Source organism: Echiichthys vipera (assembly GCF_963691815.1).
Source record: "Echiichthys vipera genome assembly, chromosome: 23".
NCBI classification, from domain to species: domain Eukaryota; kingdom Metazoa; phylum Chordata; class Actinopteri; order Perciformes; family Trachinidae; genus Echiichthys; species Echiichthys vipera.
In genome coordinates this window covers 11001643-11022549 of record NC_139848.1, presented here as the reverse complement: position 1 = coordinate 11022549, position 20907 = coordinate 11001643, and the positions used below count along the sequence as shown (strand labels likewise).

The following is a 20907-nucleotide window of genomic DNA, read 5'->3' as shown; positions in this document are numbered from 1 at the left end:
CGTCAATCGCAAACATGGTGTCTGTAGAGGAGACGATTTTGCTGTTTTTTATCTGAAATCGCAAAAAGTGTACATGTGGCAAGTGAGACCACTCAATGAATGTGAGTGGTGAGTTTTTTTCTTTGGTTTTGCCGATGACAGAGCTGCATGACGAAAGGCACTTCCGACACTTTAGGATGTCCGACGCTGCTACTTCTTCTTCTTCTTCTTTGAGTTTTCTGGCGGCTGTCTAACGCTACTTTCGATGATTTGGTTTTTAGTTTTTTAAGTGTCCAGTTACTACTCTCTTCTCCCCCAATTTTCGTGAACGGTTGGACCGACTCTATACTGCCGCCTCGATTTCCGGTGCTATTGCTCCGTTCCGTCCGGAGCACTCCGGTTTTGTGAGCTCAGAGGCGACGGACCCACTGACGGACGAAATTACCTCTGGGACCGGAGGAAAGGGACCATATCCGTATTTAGTGTAGGGTGGGAATGGGCCTTGACAGAGGGGCTAGCCTGGCTGTAGACTTGTTACAATGTGTGGAATCGTCCTGAGTAATTTGTGAGTAAAAGGGTTCATTCCGAAAGTTACATCACTGATGCTTGAAACGTTTGCTACAATGCAACGTTGTCTCCAGTCCGTCTTTCTTTCCCAGTTCTTGGATGTACTGTAGTGAGTCAGGATGACGCACTACACAGATGTCAGGGTTAGGTTCATACGGTTAGGTGCAAGCTTCTACATAGCAGAGTTAAAATCATAAAGCTGTAGATACTTGTGGGAAGTCTGGCCAAAATGTGGCACTAAAATCAATATAGACAGGCTTATATCTTATTAGTCAGCTCTAAACTAAATATGCAATCAATCAAACAGCAACACATGTGTCATAGTAGGGGGATAGTACCTGTTATGCTTTCATGTGAAGGGTCAGTATTGTCATGATTCAGTGCAGTCATGTAGTCTTGATTTGTTTTAGAGCTGTATCCTTTGTATGCCAGTGTTCTCTGTTTATACATCAAACCAGCAGTGATTATGATGGCTCACATACGGGTAGCTTCCCACAGTACCTCCTACGTGACAACAAGACATAGATACACATACTCTCACCCCCAAATCTATCAGTTATCCCTCAGTATTTATGTGGTTTATCTCATCTGGATGGATATCCCGTGATCACCTATGTTTTCTTATATTACGGCCCTTGTTAGCTTTTTTTTCCCTTATCTACTATATCAGCCGACGCTGTGTTTGTCTGCTCCAGTCTACAGAGTCTCATGTGCATTAATGAATGACTGTGCACTGAAGCGCACACACGTGTGATTTCTGCCATTTTCTTCCCGCGGCGGCTGTGCATGCTGACCTTGGAGAGGGTTTTGTCCCTTGAAGAGGCCTGGCCCACTCCACGACAGCCCTTTTATGAATGGACAGATCCCTGAACCGCATGCTGATGAGGCAGGGAGGAGAGAGGGGAGGCTAGCTGCTGCAGTGCACGGCAGCGCTTCCATATTGTTTTAACTGTGCACCGCTGTGGGGAGAGCAGATCAGATCACATGAGATAACAGCACGGCTGGAGGAGGGAGGGAAACCGCACCAGGGAGAAGGGGGTTAAAGTAGGTTACCCAATTAATAGGGCTCATTTAACCTGTGTGTCATTTCCATTATAGGTGACATGTGAAGTGATTCCTCTGGCATACAGTAATGCTGTCAATCAAAGGTGAAGATTGTAATTAAGGCTACATAGTCGATGTGTGCAGGAATGATGTCATTTATGAAACTAATGGCATCCCCATCAGCCTCGACTGTGCTTTGCGTTAAGTGCTAATTTGCAAATGTTAGCATGCTAACGTTTTAAAGCTCAGATGGTTACCATGGTTAATATTATACCTGCTACACATTGTCATTGTGAGCAGTCAGCTAAAAGCACTGTTAGCTGAGTACAGCCTCACAGAGCTGCTAGCATGGCTTTTGTTATAACAAAGTAGAAAAGCCAACCAGCTTTTGTTTGGGTCACTTTTTCTTTGAAATAGTTTATATATGCATTATATTTTGCTATATTTTCAAATATATATGTACCGTATATTTCATCTTATAGCTTCATTTAGAAATGATAGTACATTTTAAAGAGGCACTCCAGAGATTTAGCATTGTACTTCCGTAAAGTTGGCTTAAATTAAAGCATCAGAGGCTGAACCTACATTTCCCATAATGCAACTCAGTCATCACCTTTATTAGAAGAAGAAGAATTCCTTTAATGTCCCGCAAAGGGGAAATTCAATTTTCACTCTATTTTTTTTTCTTCCATTTTACACACACAGGCCCAAAAATACACACACATGCACAGACAGGACCTGTATACATGCTACTAATGGAGAGATGTTAGAGCGAGGGGGCTGCCAGTGACAGGCGCCCCGAGCAGTTGGGAGTTCGGTGCCTTGCTCAACAGCACCTCGGCATTGCCCAGGAGATGAACTGGCACCCCTCCAGCCACCAGTCCACGCTCCATTCATGGTCCACACAGGAACTCGAACCAGTGACCCTACGGTTCCCAGCCAAGTCACCTATGGACTGAGCTACTGAGCTCCCTGCCTGGGAATTGACCACTAGCTTCTAACTCCCACTGCAGGGCTTCTTTTACGAATTCTCAAATCCAGTTCAGCATAACCCCTATGACGTCATCAGGGTTATGTTGCCTTTGACTTGATGACGTTACCAGGGTTACCTCCAATTGCACTTAAGACTAAATATTTGTCTCAGACATTAAAAACCTCCCCCTTAAGTCACAGAGGATATTATACAACTGTTACTTACTGACCATGACAAATAAATTGCTTGTTTGCATTTATTGTGTGGAATTTTAAAAAGTGTATGTTGCTCCAAAGAAAACACACACACACACACACACACACACAGACATGTTAAAATGACATATTAAAAAATAAACATCCTCCCCGGAGATGGATTGCGCTTCGTTGCCAAGCTGCTCTCCTGAGCAATAACGGAACAACGGAAATGTAATTATAGTAAAAACGTTACAATTATGAAGCCAAAGTAATGAAATATAGTAAACAAAGATGTTACAGGCAGGATGTTTTTTCCCCCCCTTTGAGACACCTAAGGGTCAGATTAATACCTTCATTCATTTATGGGCATGACATCAATTAGTCTAACAGTCCTATTGTCGGCATAGGTATTTGAATGGATTATTTCTACAGGGATGGATAAAGCCTGAATGCATATCCCAGCTGCTGCGTGCCGTAGTGAATGTAAGTATTTAACTAATGCAGGAAATGCAGGAGCAGGGTGGAGGTCTTGTGTCCTTCATTGTCAGTCGCTGGTGGTGTCAGATATGAAAACTGATGACTAGGTAACTCGGATACCCTGTGGGCTGCCTTCAGATGATCACACCTCCATTCCCCCACCTCTTGGCACTAATGGGATTATCTGACTTCCCCCCATTCCCCAGTAAGGTAGCTCTCTCTCTATGCACAGTTCTTAGAGCTTTTTAAACCAGGTCTGCATGTGTACAGTGGACTAGGTAAAAGGTAACATCTGTTAAGCTCCATGCGGCCCATTAGGATGATTGAGGATGATGTTTGTCCTGTCAAATGAATTGTCAGTCACTGGACTTGAGTTTTGTTTATGAGAGCGCAGTGCGGCAGTTTGCCTAATGGCACTTTTGTACAGTTCTTGCCATTGAATTGCTCATGTCTTATGTATTAAATTAATGCACAGTACGAACAGTGCACTGCACTGCCAATGTCAGATTTCAGTATATTAAAATGCTGCCGATTACATCATCTTACATGAGAGGAGACCACAACATAACAGCAAGAAATAGAATAGCCTCAGAGGTAAGGTCCACTCACATCAGGAAATGAATCCATGCATCCTCAGACAATGCTAGAGGCTTGTTGGGACGTAATTAGTTAGCTACTCTAATGGCTAACGCGCTAGCAAGCTGGGAACATGCTAGTGCTAGTCAGTTACACTGTCTCTCAAAGTTTCTTTCTTTTTTTACCCGTATTATTCCCTTAACTCCCTCTGGCATTTGTTGCTCAGTAGCTCTCTGAGCTAACTAGTTAGCCGACGGTCAGTGAACCGTCGGCCTTTATCCACATATTTGGCCATTGTCACCCTGATACTTGTATTTCTCGCCCCCTTTGTTTCTGTCCACCTTGGCAGAGGCTTTGAATGAGTTTGGAAGGTGTTTCCGGAGGTGACTGTTTTTACCTGGACAGAGGTATCTAAACTAGGGGTCGGCAGATATGGATTTTTTAGGGCCGATGCTGATTTTTTATTTCATCAGCCTTAGCCGACGACCGATACGGACTGCTGATTTTCTTGAGCCGATATTTGGAGCCGATACTACATTTGTTCCCTCAAGTCACACCATACAAATTACACAATGATGATAACAAATGTTATGCGTCCCAATTAAAAAATAAATTAAAAAAAGACCGTTTATTGAACTGTCGTCTCCAGGAGCTGCCCGTGGACGCCTGTCTGTAAATAATACAGGGAAAAAACTATCAGCAAACGCAGCAGTCCGCATCGGTCGATACTGATACGCTCCTTGGTCGTGAGACATGAGCATCACTGTCCTTCTCTGGCTCTGTCTATCTAAAATTGGACCTTATTATTCAAGACTTTGACATTTCAATATATACCTTTGAATGTGTGGTGCTCAGATTTCTGTAATGAATCTTGCAGTCTGGTCTATAACAGCAGTGTGATGCTTGAGTGCAAAATACTAGTATGAGGCTATTTTTATGCTTTCCACTTGAGCAGTGTGTACCAGCACAAGCAGAGCTTTATATTCTGAAGAAATCCCATGTTAGTTGGGCCACTAAATTGTTTCCGATTTTCCTACTCTCTGTCTGTGATACTCATCCCCAAACCCAGTGGTTCCTGCTGAAGACGTAAAGAGAGAGAGATATCAGGCTTTAATGCACTCGATACTTGTGAGCACATACATTCATTGTCCGCATGAGTCTTTTCAAAATATAGGATATCTGAAAAACAAAACAACATTTTCGATTCATTCAGACTTTCCTTTATGTCTGCACATTCCTTTTACCAGTAAGGTGAGGCTGTGTAAACAACGAAACAAAGAGAACAATCAGCGGTGCAGACGACGAGTCTGCGGAGAAAAAAAAGCACATCATAAACAAAAGTGTTTAAAGATGAGACTCACTCTAGTCGGACGATGATGTTATAACACATACACACACACTGTTTCCTGTAGGAGGTATAGGAGGCTGTGTTGAGTCCTACATGTGAGACGTGCAGTGTTTTGTTGGAACCAAACCAAAGCCTTTCATTCGTTCACATGGTATAATGTTGTTGCCTACAAAATATTCCATGTTAAATTGTCTATTTCTGTAAGAATGATACTACCCAGTGACGCCTTATGTTGTTTTAAACCTCTAACAGCAGTGGTTTGTAGAGAAATTACTAGTTAAGACAAGATATAATTGAGTATTGTTGAATAATAGTGCTCACTGCATTGAAGCAAAACCAGATGCAGTAAGATGTTAAAGGGAAACTTTACTCATTGGAGTATGAAAAGTTCACCCCCTGTATCTATATATAGAGACACGATCTATATTGTGATTACGACACATCGGTTTAACCACAGTGGGACTTTGCTGCTCAGCTGCTGAGTGCACGTGATTTCTACTGGGAATCGACATAAAGAACCGCAGGGACGATGTAATTCTGTAGGCCGACCCAGAAGATAGCATCGTTTAGTTCTAGGGATGGGCGTGAGTAATAGTCCTGGTTTCAAATTAACTCGGTTTTTGGAACCGGTTCTTCGCTTCATCATCCGAGAGAAGTTGTGTTAACCTACATGACGGGGTTACTGTGCAAGACCCAGACGATTTGGAGGGGCGAAGCATCGACGTCAATGTCGAGGCATTGGACACTCTCTTCGGGGAGGACTGCTTCGAAAATATGGACGTCAACGAGGTAGAAGCTCGTTTCAGTGAGCCGTGCATTCGTCCTCAGGAAAAGCCCACTGGAGCGGTGGTAGTCCAACAGGCACCGGTACAAAAATCTGAGCGTTGTGGCAAAGCAGCACCTGCTGATACCTGCCACCTCTGTGCCATCATTAACAGAACGCAAACGCAAATATATATACATATATAAACAGTCACATACAAAAAAATGTAAACAACAGAATTCAAACGCAAATTTAATAAAGTTTTTGTGAGGAAACAATGTTTTGAAGTTGTGGTTGTGAAAAACAAATCCTTAAAGGGGAACTGTGACTGTTTTGATTGATAATAAGCATCAGGTGTTGGGCAGGCTGTGTTGCTGTGCATCATTATCCCTGCAGGAAGATGCGTTGCGTTCTAAAAATAGATCTGGAAAAACGAGTACTCGATTGGCCCTCGAGGAATTGATGCAATCCCTCGATCTTGGAATTTACAACTCGTGCCGAACCCTACTTAGTTCCCTTGACAAAACGCCAACGGGATTGTAGGAACAAATGGTAAATGGATGGTAATTATAATATTAATAATTTATACATATAATTTATTATATTATAACTTATATAGCGCCTTTTTAGTGTTCTGACTACTCTAGGTGCTTTCACGCTACTTGTCACATTCACCCGTTCACACAGACATTCACACTGATGGCAGTGGACATCTACGTACGATTTAATCTAACCATTCACACCACATTTACACACCTATGAGCAGCACGGGGAGCAACTCAGGGTTCAGTGTCTTACCCAAGGACACTTCGACATGCACACCGGGGGAGCTGGGGATTGAACCGTCGATCTCCCGAATGGACCACCCACTCTCCCACTGAGCCAAGATAATGTTTTGTTCGGCAAGATAATGTTTGCAAATGAACGCCGCTTTTATTCTTGAAGCGTGAATGCAACCGCCAGAAGTAAAACTACCACATCCGACAGCTTCCAACTGATTTGGCTTGCACGGCGTAACGGCGTTTGTAGTCTCATTTAGCCGCTTGTTAGCAACCGCCGCTTTAAAGACACATGCAAGCTTCAAAAATCTTGAGGGAGGTATTCACTGAAGTATCTCATTTCCTGGTTTTAGGACTCATTCCCGCCTGCTGTGAAGTCTAGTATTCCAAGGAATTATTGGGTGATTCCACACCTCACGGTTCCATGATTACAGTGTGCAGGAAGTAGTGAACCCTTCATCTAGCGAGATGGAGTAGGGTGTGGAGGCCGGGGTGGTGCGTTCCAGGCTTTTGCAGAATGGTCCGATATATCAACGTTCTCGCCTGGCTCTGTGGCGCGCGGTGATCTGTCTGAGAGCTGCTCCATTTAACATGAATAGAGATGAGACGGATGATGTCAAAGTATTATCAGAGCCACCTGGTACTCTCACAGCCCCCGGATGTTGCTCCTGCGTGACCTCTCCTCCAAATCCTCACGTCTGATCTGCCAAGTGGCCACCTGAGTCGAGAGCCGCTCCGCAGCGCTTTGAGGAGCCGAGCCCCTCTCCCATCTCTCCATACAGTGTTCGGCTCGGTTATAACAGCAGATGTTAAATTAGGACGCAACTCAACTCTTTTTCAAATGTAATAGGCGCTCTCAGAAGCAGCCACGTCCCAGAGATATCGGAAAGGTAATTTTGCAATCACAAGGCCGTGATGTTGACTGCAGAGACAGCAGGAGGAAGGGGCGCATCAACTCAGGAGCTTGTGGGCGGAATAGGAGGCCTCTTGGCTGTGTAACTCTCAGTTTGTCCTTGTGTATTAATGTTACATTCCTGGATTGCTTTTATTAACATTTGCGGTAATAATATACCAGCGTTTTACAGAGCATGCATGTTTTATTCCAAACTTACTGAAAGCTTTATTGCGTGTATATTACTCCTGCTCCATCCCAACCAGTTTTTAATTTGCCCACACTTTATTTCTAGCCCGCTGCATGAATTGTCCGCATGATTCCTTTCACTAAACCGGTGTCTAAGAGAGTTATGATGCATTCACACAAAGCGCAAAGCTTTGTTGGGATCATTTGTGTTCCTGTTACTCAAAAAAGATCAGCCAGTGTCGAGCACCAACAGTGTGACCATGGCTGAACTAACACTGTTGATGCTTTGTACCTGTTGTAGGAGCCCCAGATACGTGTGTGACACCGTGATTTGATTACAATAGGCGGGTGAAAAGTATGCCGAAATAACTACATCCTGACGCTGACATGTAAAAAGTCTGAATTCACACTTAGTCAGGTATGTTCGCGAGGCAACGAGCAAATAACCTTTTAAAACGTTTGTTTTCTGAATGTAGTTTGGATCGATTAGGGAAGACCCCCGCTGCTCCTGGTGTGAACCCGAAACAAACAGACTTTTGCTGTGATTTAGTTGCAATAAACTGATTCAAAGTATGCCGATTTGTAAAAAAGTTTAAATAGATGTGTGAGGTTTGTCCTTAAAGTTGTACTCCGTAAGATTTCACGTTCACGGTCAGTGTGTTGACTGACCACTAACATGGCCACTAACATGGCCACTAACATGGCCACTAACATGGCCACTAATATGGCCACTAACATGGCCACTAACATGGCCACTAACATGGTCACTTACATGGTCACTAACATGGCCACTAACATGGCCACTAACATGGCCACTAACATGGCAACTAACATGGCCACTAACATGGCCACTAACATGGCCACTAACATGGCCACTAACATGGCCACTAACATGGCCACTAACATGGCCACTAATATGGCCACTAACATGGCGGCTTATTTACATCTAGCCTGCGAACATCGCCACAGACACAGATATTAGAAAACTCGCAAAAAAAGTCAAGTGGAAGTGCTTTCATTAGTGGGTCATATAATCAATCATCATTGTTTAGGACTCACCAATTGATAGATAGGAACTTAAAGGCAATTAAGTAGATGGAAATCTTACGGAGTACAACTTTAAGACGACAAGCAACTTTTACAATGCTTGTTTTTTCGGAGTTCGGATTAATCAGGGCTGTGCACGCTTTACGCTGGTGTGATCGCACCATCAGCTGTACAAGTTTCTCCCCTTTTCTTTGGACATGAACGCCATTGTTACCTTCTCCTTGTGTTTTTTTTGTTCTTTCTTGGAAATGTTCGCGCTGAGAGTGTTGCGTAAGGATTGCAATCTTGACCACGGTTATCCGCCCCTCATCACTTACACGGTGACCTTTTACATTTCCACTCCCTTCCAGGCCAATAAATCTATATACTGATCGCCCCCCCTCCCTCCTCAGAATAGGTGTTGATGATAGTATTGCTCAGTTCAGCTGTGCTGAGTCCAGTTTGATGTGGTTCTTGTGTGTCAAAGCCCCCACTCAGCATTTATCGCAGTCAATATGTCCTGGGCTTAGGTCTATGTGCTTGATAGAGAAAGAAGAGCCACCCCGACCTATTCAGCAGCCTCCCAACGCTCTGTCACAGCTGAAAATGAATTCTTCAAACCTTCGGAGAGCGCTGCAGAGCTGGAACCGTGCCAAGAGGGATCCTGAAACCATAGCGCCGCTTAATCTACTCGACATGAAACCTAACCTGGGAAACCACCTCGTATCCACCCAAATTAGCTTCGCTTCCCACAGCGGACAGGATTTTTTACACCATTTTACATGTTTTGTAAACTAGCTGATCCATTGCCACGCCTGCGTGCTAAACCCGGCGGAAAACAAATCCCGCCATGCACATTCATGAGCATGTTTTTCTCAGAATTAATCTACGAAACAGGGATTCAAGGAAACGAACGGCGTCTTTTTCTCCATGTCCTAATGGGTGGATCCATGCTCCAACATCCTGTAAGGCAGCGTGCTCGTCCGGGCATTTCCAGTTAAAGGGTTCAGGGTTTCTGGAAGCCTCTGGAGGCCTGTCAATACCATTGATGGATCACTGAGCAATGTCACAGGCTAAGAATGTTCATGCTGTGTGTGCATCTGGGGCTCTCTGGATTTGTTTTAGATTTTAAGACAAACCAAAGCTTTATGACTTAAGCTATATAACATGAAGAACAGATGACAGAATATTTGAACGTATCTGAATCTGAGAGTCCAGTATTGAAGTCACAGTACCTACAAAATTTCAGTAGGCGCTGAATCTTCAACACAAATACTCATATCGCATGGGGATGTCCCTGCCAATTTCCCCCGCTGCTGTGGCCACAGGCAGCTATCAAAGAAGCTCAATTATAGTGTAACAGCAGCACAAGCTCTGGAGGCTGTCAATACAATTGATGGCTTACTAATCAAGGCATCTGTTTACTGTTTTCACCCTTAAACATCCAGACGTGTGTTCTTCTAAGAAAATGACATGGCTCTCGTTTAGTAATTGTATTTGTAATTTTGTTTGCGTTATAAACATCTACTTTTAGTTCCGATTAAGGCAAGAAACCGGATTTATGTTTGAGCACTGGGCTTAAAGGAGCCAAAATGTTAGATACCATGTCTTTTTTTATTATAAAGCAGGTTGAGGTGCTGTATAAATAGTGTGAAAGTATCAAAACTCAATCCACAGAGAAATGCACACAGCCCGTATTCAGAAACTGCGCCTTTAAACGAGCCGCCAGGACTTCTGTTCATTGTGATGTCACAACTATACTGTATATAGGTAGAAAAGTGCCGCTACAGCGCTGTTACAGTCATTCCCCGGCTGCAATGACTGTGCAGAGACATGAGAGCGCAGACGAGGAAGACCAGGAAACGCTGACCAATCAGAGCAGACTGGACTTTTCCAGGAGGGGGGATTTAAAGAGACGGAGCGTTTCAGACAGAAGGTGAATACACGTATATTCAGACAGACAGTAGGAGAAAAATAATGTCTTTTTTGAGCATGTGAACATATTCTTCCAGTAGAAACTCATCATGCAAGTATGAACCTGAAAATAAGCATAAAATGCACGAAAGGATTCTGGACACAGGGACCGCATCACGAGAAACAAAAGATCAGTTATTTCCGCACTTGTGAAAAGTATTTTCTATTTAGTTAGAACCGCAGATACTATTCCTTTTTATAAAAAGAGATTAAAACAGTAAAAAAGGAGTAATATATGGCTTAATTTATGTTTTGTGTTGCTCGGCAGTCTTGTTCAAGAGGTTCTACATCATATAATACATATTGCATATATACTTCTGTGATTATTTTGAGATTGCAGGATATCTTTCATGATTGAATTATGAAACTCTCCGGGGGCTTTCTGTGCGCATCACACTAACATGCTCACATTGGTTGAGCAAGTTTATTTATACGCACAAACTCACAAGTTCGTCCCACAGGGCTTTGCAATCAGGGAATTACGCTGGATTACATGTTACATCATTTCCTGCGAATCCCTCGTGAGCACGGAGGCCCATATGTAAGCGGCACACACTGAAAATAGATTTGTGGATTGCCACGTATTTTACGACGATGCTCTCCAGACTCTCGTTGTGCCTGCATCTCCATAAGAAATCCTCAAACACCGTCGGGATCTAAAGGGCTGTTTTGCCATCCTTTTTTTTCTCACTGTGTGGAGTGTCAGTCAGCTCCGCCTGTGTCAGAGGTGTCACTCACCCTTTGCAAGAACTGAACTCGGACTGAGCCCCTGTTCCAGTTTGGAGCCCTCGGGCCATCGCCTGCCAGAAAAGAAATTGACACAAGAAAGCCGTCAGATTTGCAGTCCTCCACCTTAGCCCCTCTCTGACTCTTGTTTCTCCCGCTGCTGGGAGATGACACGGTGAACGTACAAACAAGGGTTGCACTCAGATTGCAAACCAAATAATTTGATAAAAAAAGACTCAGAGTGTCATTTTCCAGAAGCACGCATACAGCGCCTGGATACGTTACATCACCGGGGAACGGGTTGTAATAAGTGCGGACATCAATGCAGGAAGACAGACGCCCCTTACGTATCCCTGTCCTGCCGGATTATCCCAGGGTTGCGTCAGTGACCCGAGGCAGCCTCAGAGATTTGAGTTGTGAGCGCATCAAAGTCCCGTCAACAACATTTTGTCAGTGTTCCTTTTATGTTTTTGTGTGTGTATGAAAATGCTCCTGTTGGTGAACTAAACCAGCCGGCACCATCTGAAGTATCAGGAATCCATAGTTTGCACACTCCACACTCAAGAAAAAACAACATCACACAGAGGAAATAGCCCAGGTAGTGTGAGAGCCACTTCCTGTTCTCCCGTGATTTGTGTGAGTGGCGATGATCTGTGTCATTCAGCGTCTAACCTGGATCTCACTCTGCAGCTTACTCATATGCTTTTTATAGCCGTCTCTGTCATTCCACTTTATAGCCAGTGTGTGTGTGTGTGTGTGTGTGTGTTTGTGTGTGTTTGTGTGTGTGTGTGTGACACCGTCCTGCTGGGAAGAAAGAGAGAATTGAAGTTTTTATGTACCCGGGAGCTCAAACCAACATGAGTACGGTTAACTCGCTGATTGATTTTTTTGGGATGTACAGCTCAGGAATAGGCCGCTCCTGGCTGAATGTGTGGTTTTAGAGTTTCCAAAATCAAAGAGATTGGTTTGACAGTTTGGGAAATACTTTATTCACTTTGTTGACAAGCACTAGAGAGGAAGATAGATACCACTCTTCTGTCTGTATGCTAAATATGAATATTCTTCTTATATGTTTACATACTATTTATTTTATTATTGCTCATACTGTTATTTTATTTTGTCGGTGAAGTTGGTGAGTCTGAAGACAGAGGGTCAGTTTGTGATTTATGATATTGTATATTATAAATCAAAACTGACTTGACTGGAAACGGCTATGGAGGACTGAACCGCCAAAATACATACATACATAAATAAAAAAATGACTTGGTAAATCAATTAATTTGCCATTTAACCTACCAAAAATAATATTAAAAGTAAATGTAGATATCAATTGATAATGTGCCATTTTTTGCATTTTTTAATATCTATTTTAAATATTTTAATTGCTGTATTATTTCCGTTATCGATTTCATTGGCTTCTGAATCGAGGTACGTACCGAACTGTGAGGTCGTAGGCGATACCCGGCCCTACTGGGTAGTGGAACATAGGTCTGACCCCAATACCTTGTTTTTGAGCTTCGGATATTCGGTACCAATGGAAGCAAGCCGCAAACGGTGTTTATCTTTAGCATTAAATTACCTGAAAACAACACCAGTGTGCTTCAGTGGAAAGCACACAGATCTCTACACACATCAGACGGCTCCACCTGTCAGATCCCGGCTGAGATGGACGCCGTAGCCGCAGCGTTTCAAGGGAATTAATAAATAAGCGGCTAATAAGTGGCACCCGCTCCAAACAGCGCGGTGAAATCTGGCCTGCGTGCACGTCTTTGACATTGCCTAACATTGCTGAAACTGAGCACCTAACCAAAAAACAAAACACGTATATCCGAATGAGAAAATGAAAACTAAATACCTACCCATGAACGAAATATCCGAATAGTCGAATACTCATGTCCAGCCCGAGAGGAGCAGCCCAAGCTGGGCCAACGTCGCTCCCCTCCCTCTCTTCACCCTCAGTGGAGCTTGGTCTGGCTGGGTGGCCGCAAGATGCAACACCCGTACCTGTATCTTCTGTGTGTGTACTCAACGAGTGTAAATCGGTTGTTGGATTCCTCCCAGTAAGGGATGAGCACGAGTAGTTAATTCCAAGATCGAGGGATCGCATCGAGTACTCGTTTTTCCAGATCTATTTTTAGAACGCAACGCATCCTCCTGCAGGGATAATGATGCACAGCAACACAGCCTACCCAACACCTGATGCTTATCCTCAGTCAAAACGCTCACAGTTCCCCTTTAAAGGATTTGTTTTTCACAACCACAACTTCCAAACATTGTTTCCTCACAAAAACGTAATTAAATCCTGTGGACGAATCACTGAAACAAGCTTCTAGCTCGTTGACACCCATATTCTTGACGTGGTGCTCCCCAAAGAGGGCGTCCGGTGCCTCTGTGCTTTTGACATCGCGGTTCCCAACGTCAATGCCCATCCCTAGCCCCGATGCAAATCTCCCCACAGCATTCAGCATCAATGGAAGGACAATTTGAAAGGATTTCTCCCCTTTTTATAATTTCTTATCCCAAGAAATAGTCCAAAGCCATTTTTCAAACGTCAGCAGGCGAGTTATTTTGTAACAGATGAAAACATATTTTTAAAGTGCATACAAAAGTTCTGGTTGTTTCTTCTAAGACAGATGTCCGTCCTCCACAGAGCTGGGTCTGTCTACGTTCCTCTGTTATAGTGAAGGTTTTCGTTGCCACCGTACTCTACGGGGGAATTGTTGGGTCTATGTAAATCATAAATAAGTCATAGAGTGAGGTCTTTACCTACTCTGTAAAGTGTCCTGAGATAACTTTTGTTATGATTTGGCACTGTAAATAGTATTGAATTGAATTGAATTGAAATTTTGTTGTGCCCTGCGATAGACTGGCGTCCTGTCCAGGGTGTACCCCGCCTCACGCCCGTAGTCAGCTGGGATCGGCTCCAGCCCCCCGCGACCCCGACAGGGACTAGCGGTTGAAGATAAATGAATGAATGAATGAAATTGAGTTTCAGCTGCTGCTTAGGAGTAATTCTAGTTGGACATTTTGCTAACAATGGTGGTAATTTCCCTATTGAATGACTATTGAGCAAACACTGTCATTTCTCTGCTGCTCAGTGGTCCCTCTTGTCTGCAGACGAGCTCTCCCACAGTCCCTCCTGCGTCAGACGACAGGCATGTGAATGGGGATGGTGAGGGGAAGCCCTGTGCAGCGGCGGAGCAGAATGGTGCTGTCCATCCGAGCTGAGCCGTGGAAACCCCAGAAAGCCAGCCGGGAGAAATTCTTTGTAGTGTCAAACAAGGGTCGTCTCATTATATCGTGACATTTCTCCATCTGCGTCTAAGTTATATTACATCGAGCACCATTATAGCTCAGTAATTCTCTTTGTGCCTTTATGTGCCGTAAAGCTCGCTACCTGCTGGTTGTAACATCCGAACGTTTTGAATACAGCACGCACTCAAACGCTCATACTCCCCGTCGAGACACGGTTGCTCCACCATTCGATTTGAGGACGCTTTTCACTCTGAGATTGATTTATGCTACATGACAGCACACAGGCAGAGACTCCCCCCCTGAAGGCATCAGACGCGCGGTTTTCCGACCTGCCAATTATTTTATGTGCCAGGCAAGAACACAAACTAAAAGCGTTTAAGTGGAACTGAAATTAAAATTCATGTTTGCCAAGAAATATATCTTCCTCTGTGTTTGTTTTGGGGACTACTTTGTCCGTCTTCCTGCTGTCTGCAGGTGTTGTCTGGGCGGGGATTGAAACCAGGAGCACCTGGCCAGTCTCCTGGAGGTTACAAGAGCAGGCTCTGTGTGTGTGTGTGTGTCTCTCTCTCTCTCTCTCTCTCTCTCTCTCTCTCTCTCTCTCTCTCTCTCTCTCTCTCTCTCTCTCTCTCTCTCTCTCTCTCTCTCTCTCTCTCTCTCTCTCTCTCTCTCTCTCTCTCTCTCTCACTCACCAGAAGGACCTGGCTCCCTCCGGCTCTGTTGTATTGTTTTGCTGGTTTCAGCCTGTTTTTTTCTACTCTACAACGCTCCGCACACATCACTCAGATGCACCAATCAGCAGACACACCGAAAACTACTTATTCACACTTCGTAGCATTATTCTCATTTGTGCACTTTTACTTTCATTTATCTTGTTATTCCTTACGTTTATCCGTGTCTCACCGTCTTTTGTCATGACACATCCAAAATCCGTCCTGGCTTCTTAACCCAACACACAGACAAAAAAACAAATATCACCGCCACAAATGAATCCGAGGGACTCATTGCAAAAATAGTCCAATTCTGACCCGGCAATCATGCGTTTAAGCTAGGATTACAAGCTTCCAGTTTCTGCTTTAAGCATTATTTCCCTAAATATGTCAAAAAAAGGTTTTATTTAACTTTAATTGCAAAAGACCACCGGATGCATATGCTCTACTTAAGGTTGGAGGAGAGTTGGAGGTTTCTTTGACGTGTTCGTGGGCAAAACCATGTCAAAGGCTGTAGTATATTAACACGATATAAAAGACATAACTGTATACATGCACAGTACTGTATATACTGCAAACCCAGGGTCATTTATCTGAAGTCCTTATCAGCATGTTCTGGCTGGTAAGAGGACTGCGTGCATACAGATAATAATAAGCAGACCATGACTTGTTCTACAGTCTTCTTCTTATATAATAGTAAGAATCACTGTGGTGAAATTCGGATGCCAGTGCTGCTGACACTTATCTGCCAAAGCGTCAGCGTTTGAATCTTAATTTGTGTGTAATTTTTAGGCATCAGAAGATATGCATGTAATCTTTTGACACCTCTGCATTGCTGTAAATGTCCAAAACATCAGGATTGCCTTGGAGCTCATCTTTGAAATGTGGGATTTGTAGTGTTGGCCGACGTAACACCTAAAAGGGCTGTGTGTGTGTGTGTGTGTGTGTCTGAGTGTCTGTCTGTGTGTGTGTGTGTGTGTGTGCACAGGCTGTTCAGGCTGGGGTTGAAATCAGCTGCAGGCGTAAAAGCCCCGGTGGAAATGTTCGCCGGCTCGGTGTCTCTCCTGTCTGTCTCTGGGCTTCAGTACATTGTTTGAAGCAGACTAAGCTGCATGGCGACAGAGGCTTTTTGAGTGCCAGGTTCCCATTCACACTGATCACACATTAGACTGATCAAATCAGACTCCAGGCCTGCTTCCTGACTAACTCAATTTGCTCTCATACGCTTCCCTTTTCACGCTTATCACATGCACGCACACATTTACAAACACACACACACACACACGGACCCGGCTGCACGCTTAAACATGTGCACACAAACATAAAACCAACAGAGAGTGGGGCAGTACCGATTGAGCTCTAATGAAAAGCAGAAAAAGCTGTTACCTTGACAACTGCCGGCACACATCTTCGGGAGGACCCAGATTTCCTGTCTGACTGCGATCGTATTGTTTTGGTTCTCTTTTGATAGCCGCAGCATCCCTAGACAGATTATCTCACGGCTGGCAAGAATTTATGCTAAATCATCGTGAATTAAACAGCACCCATTTGTGCAGACAGGAAGCCGCCGCTGAAAAACCCCCAGTCATGGATTTCACACCTCCGACCTCCGCAAAACGCCCCAAACTCCTTAAAAAAAGCAAATGTAAACAATGATCTGAGTGATTTTATCTTGGCCTTGAGCCAGTTTGTCCTCGACGCATTCAGCTGTAGAGCCCCACTGTAGCCAGAACGCTGCTGCCAAAAGCAGAGGATCATGGGAATTAAACTGTCGGTGTGATTTATACAAATTACCCTCCAACATACAAAGCAGTGTAGTCTCTACGGTTTGAATGAACATGTTTGTTAACACAGGATACGCGCAGCTTTTTGTTATAACCCAGGTTAAAATGGAGACTGATCTCCCATCAGGGCACTAAAACCACAGAGTTGGATGAAAGTATTTCCTGGAAAACAGTTTGGAAGATTTACCCCTTACAGTACAGTTGATACCCCACTTCTGTATCAACATGATAGCCATACGTGTCTGGAATATATTTGATTTTGTCCACAGTGTCCTCATCATTATCATTCTCATCAGCATCACCGTAATCAGATTATTATAATTATTATAATTGCCTGTGCAGTGTTTGTTATCTTTGCATGTCGGCCTAAACAGGACACAAATCCGTCCTCCGTGTGATTCGTCAGCATTAATGTCTCGGATGCGGAGGTCTTGGATGTACTTTAAACAAACATCCGTGACACTGTACCGCAAACCGCAGTGACAGTTGGCGACCCCACCTCCAAGCCATAGATGTTCCTCTGTGGTTAAAAAACACGGGGGTAATTAGCTGTGTGCGCTGTCACATCTCTCTCCTTGGGTTTTGGGGTTGCGTGAGGATGTTTCTCTGGGTGGCTGTCATTGCAAATGCTAGATGATCAGAAAGTGTATTTGTATGATTTCTCATGTTTTGAATTTAAAGGCCCTAAAAACGTATTTTCTCCATTTTATGCAAACTATGAACAAGGATACCCTTCATGTACCCGGCCATTTTCAACAACGTTTGAGCAGTTATTCCACATGAAGAGATTTGATTTGATTTCTTTTCTCGCTGGTTTGAAGTGGGCGGCGCTTGGCTGGAAAAAGTCACGATTGGATGTCAAGTATTTCGTACTCGCACCACTCCCACTTTTCTGAATTCAAATTCAACTGGTGGATTGTAAAATCACTTTGAGTCAAATGGAATTAAGCGGGATGAAGCAGGTTTGCTTTCCTTAAACTCTGAACTAGTAATCACCACAAAAGTTTAATTTTGATCGTGCTTAATTGCTTGAGAATATTAGATTTATGAAGGCATAGCGCAAAATATTGCTCTTGCATGTGTAAAACGCTCTCAAGGCTGAACATTTTATTATTCTCCCCCTTGACAATTGCCTGATTGCCACTAATAGTTTGTTTTGTATGTGATTCATTATTCGGAAATGGCTTGAATTCACTTAATGTCGCCACATTTCCTCTATTATTTAACGGAGAGGCCTTCCCCTGATTTCTACAGGACAATAGGTGATGCTGTGGTGTCATCCAGTTACAGGAGAATAGCATGGGATGATGTAAGCAGTCTAACTTGCTGATGTTGACAATACATTAACCTTGTGTGGGTTGCACATGACGCGCAACTGCCTCGCTGCGCAGATGACTTTCTATTGGTTAATTACACAGAATGAGGTGTTCACTCCCTAATGTTGGTGAAAAAAACGTCTTACCTTAGACACACAGCCGTTAGCCTATCATACAGAAGTATCAACTTTCAAACAGGCTCTCACTTTTTACCACCTTTCATCCCACCAGGTTGGTCGAGATTTGGGCAGCAGCACGGGGTTCTGAACGAATCCTGTACTGTGCCTTTCTGCGGTAATTCCCCTTCTCTGGTATTAATCCCAGTAAAAAGCACATGACGAAAAATAGCTAAAAATGAGTATGAATCCAGACTGTGGTTTGCCCTTGGTTCATTTTGTTTTGCTAAGCTTTCCAAGCCTGAGGCTTTGGCTATTGCATGTCACCATCTGTCTCCTTATGCGCATCCCATTCTGTCTACAACATCGTGGAAGCGGACAGAAACTTTCATTTAATGACATTATTTTGAATTGCGCTGTTATACCTGGACAAACATACCAAACTAAATAAAAAATGACGTTTTTTTTTTACCAATCAATCGATGGCTTTGTGGCGAAGAACTGAATGGTTGCAATTGATTTATCAACCCTAAAAAAAGGCAAAAACATCTCTCAGTCCAGCCGTGTGAGGATTTGGTGCTTTTCTTTGCCTTTTATGTTAGTAAATTAAATATATTTGGGATTGAGGAACTGGTGATCACACAAAACAAGACATTTGAGGACATTCCCTTGGCCTCTGGGTGAAAATAATCAGCAAATGAATGCTTAGTTGCAGCCTTAGTCTGGTGTTAAAGTCACTATAGCCTTTATTACTGTAAAATGTCTACATCACACCTGCTGCAGCAATCTCTCATAATCCATATCCCATACATAAGCAAATCATTGCACTGTATTTGGAATGGTTTGCTTTCTGTTAGCTAATGCTCTGCAGTAAGAATAATTCAATATCCTAACCTCTGCTTACAGACTTGCCCTGGCTGATATCTCCTGAGCTTTCTTAAATGTGTGACATGCCGGGTATCCATTTTGGAAACGTGTTTGTATGTGATGCTCAGAGGTAAATATACAGGTAATCACTTTACAGCTCAAGGTGTGGGTATGAGCAAATCTACAAGTAACAGAGCGGGGCCTAAGAACAACTTTCCCCAGTCCTGGTGTCGATCGTGAAGCAGCATCTATTAATGCCATCTTTTCTTCTTCCCTCCCCAGACGGCCTATAAGCCCTGGCTGTGCGCTCAGTATTTCCCCACCACCCAGCTGTCCTGTCAGAGGAAGGTACCGTGCCACCAGTACTGCCTGGAGGTCCAGCAGAGCTGTCCGTTCATCCTGCCTGATAACGACGACCTGATCCACGGCGGCAGCCCCAGCTTCATCTGCACAGGTTAATATCGACTCACCGTTGCTTGTCGCATGTTTGCATGCGTGGGGGTTTGCGTTGCCTTGTAATCTCTACTGCCTCAGAGAAAATATCCTCATTTAGTATAAGCCAGTAAATAGCCTTTTATAAATGCATGCACAGTATTAAAAATTCATACACAGCGTGCATCTCCATATTTACTGGATGGTATCCCTTCAGGAAAACAGGTGAGAGGTGTTCCTGGAGGCTTTCTGATGACATCTAGTGGTGTGTTTGAGCACAGCCCGGCTCAGACAAGGACATTTTAAGAATGCCTCGATAAACTGAATTTGGCCCGTCCCTCAATATTTACTGCAGCTTATACAGTAGTAATCACCAAGGAGTCTGCCTCAGAGGACCAGACGCTGTCTGTGTGCCAAAGTTATCTGGAGTCTGAGCACCATAACAGCGTCATCAACACAGACACACTGGGGTTTCGCAGTTATTCTGGCCGATGCCCAGGCTGATACTGGGTGGACCTCAGCTGGAAATGATGCTAGGTCAACAACATTTTATGAGCTTTTACGAGGGACTGTAGAAAAAGTATTTGTGGGTGAAGGGTGGTCACAGAAGAGATGATCTATTTTTTTGTTTTGCTGAATGGAGGGTAGTCTGACAGGAAAGAGCATCTCTAGTCTTTTTTACCCAACCCCTTGTATCAAATAGAACGCACAGTGGGTCATTTTATCATACGCAGAGGACAACAATCCTGTCTCTCTTCCAGGCGTTCAGTCAACTAGCTATTAGGAGCAATGCGTTGGTTATAAGAAACACAATATGGATAACAACAGATATTAGAGATGAAATGTTTAATATATATTCCTAGCTCACTTAGGCAAAAAGTTAGTAAACAGCGAAACTACACCGGCTACACCGGAAATAT

At 43.7% G+C, this 20907-nt stretch overlaps 1 protein-coding gene across 1 annotated transcript in view; it reads left to right on the top strand.

The window, feature by feature from the left end:
- nalf1a (NALCN channel auxiliary factor 1a) overlaps positions 1 to 20907 on the top strand; it is a gene marked incomplete at both ends in the record, with an annotated part of 29797 nt that overhangs the window by 6959 nt on the left and 1931 nt on the right. Inside the window, one exon of the mRNA XM_083937858.1 lies at positions 19838 to 20009. Within this exon, the coding sequence (XP_083793984.1) occupies positions 19838 to 20009 (172 nt within the window). The remainder of the gene's footprint in view (positions 1 to 19837; positions 20010 to 20907) is intronic.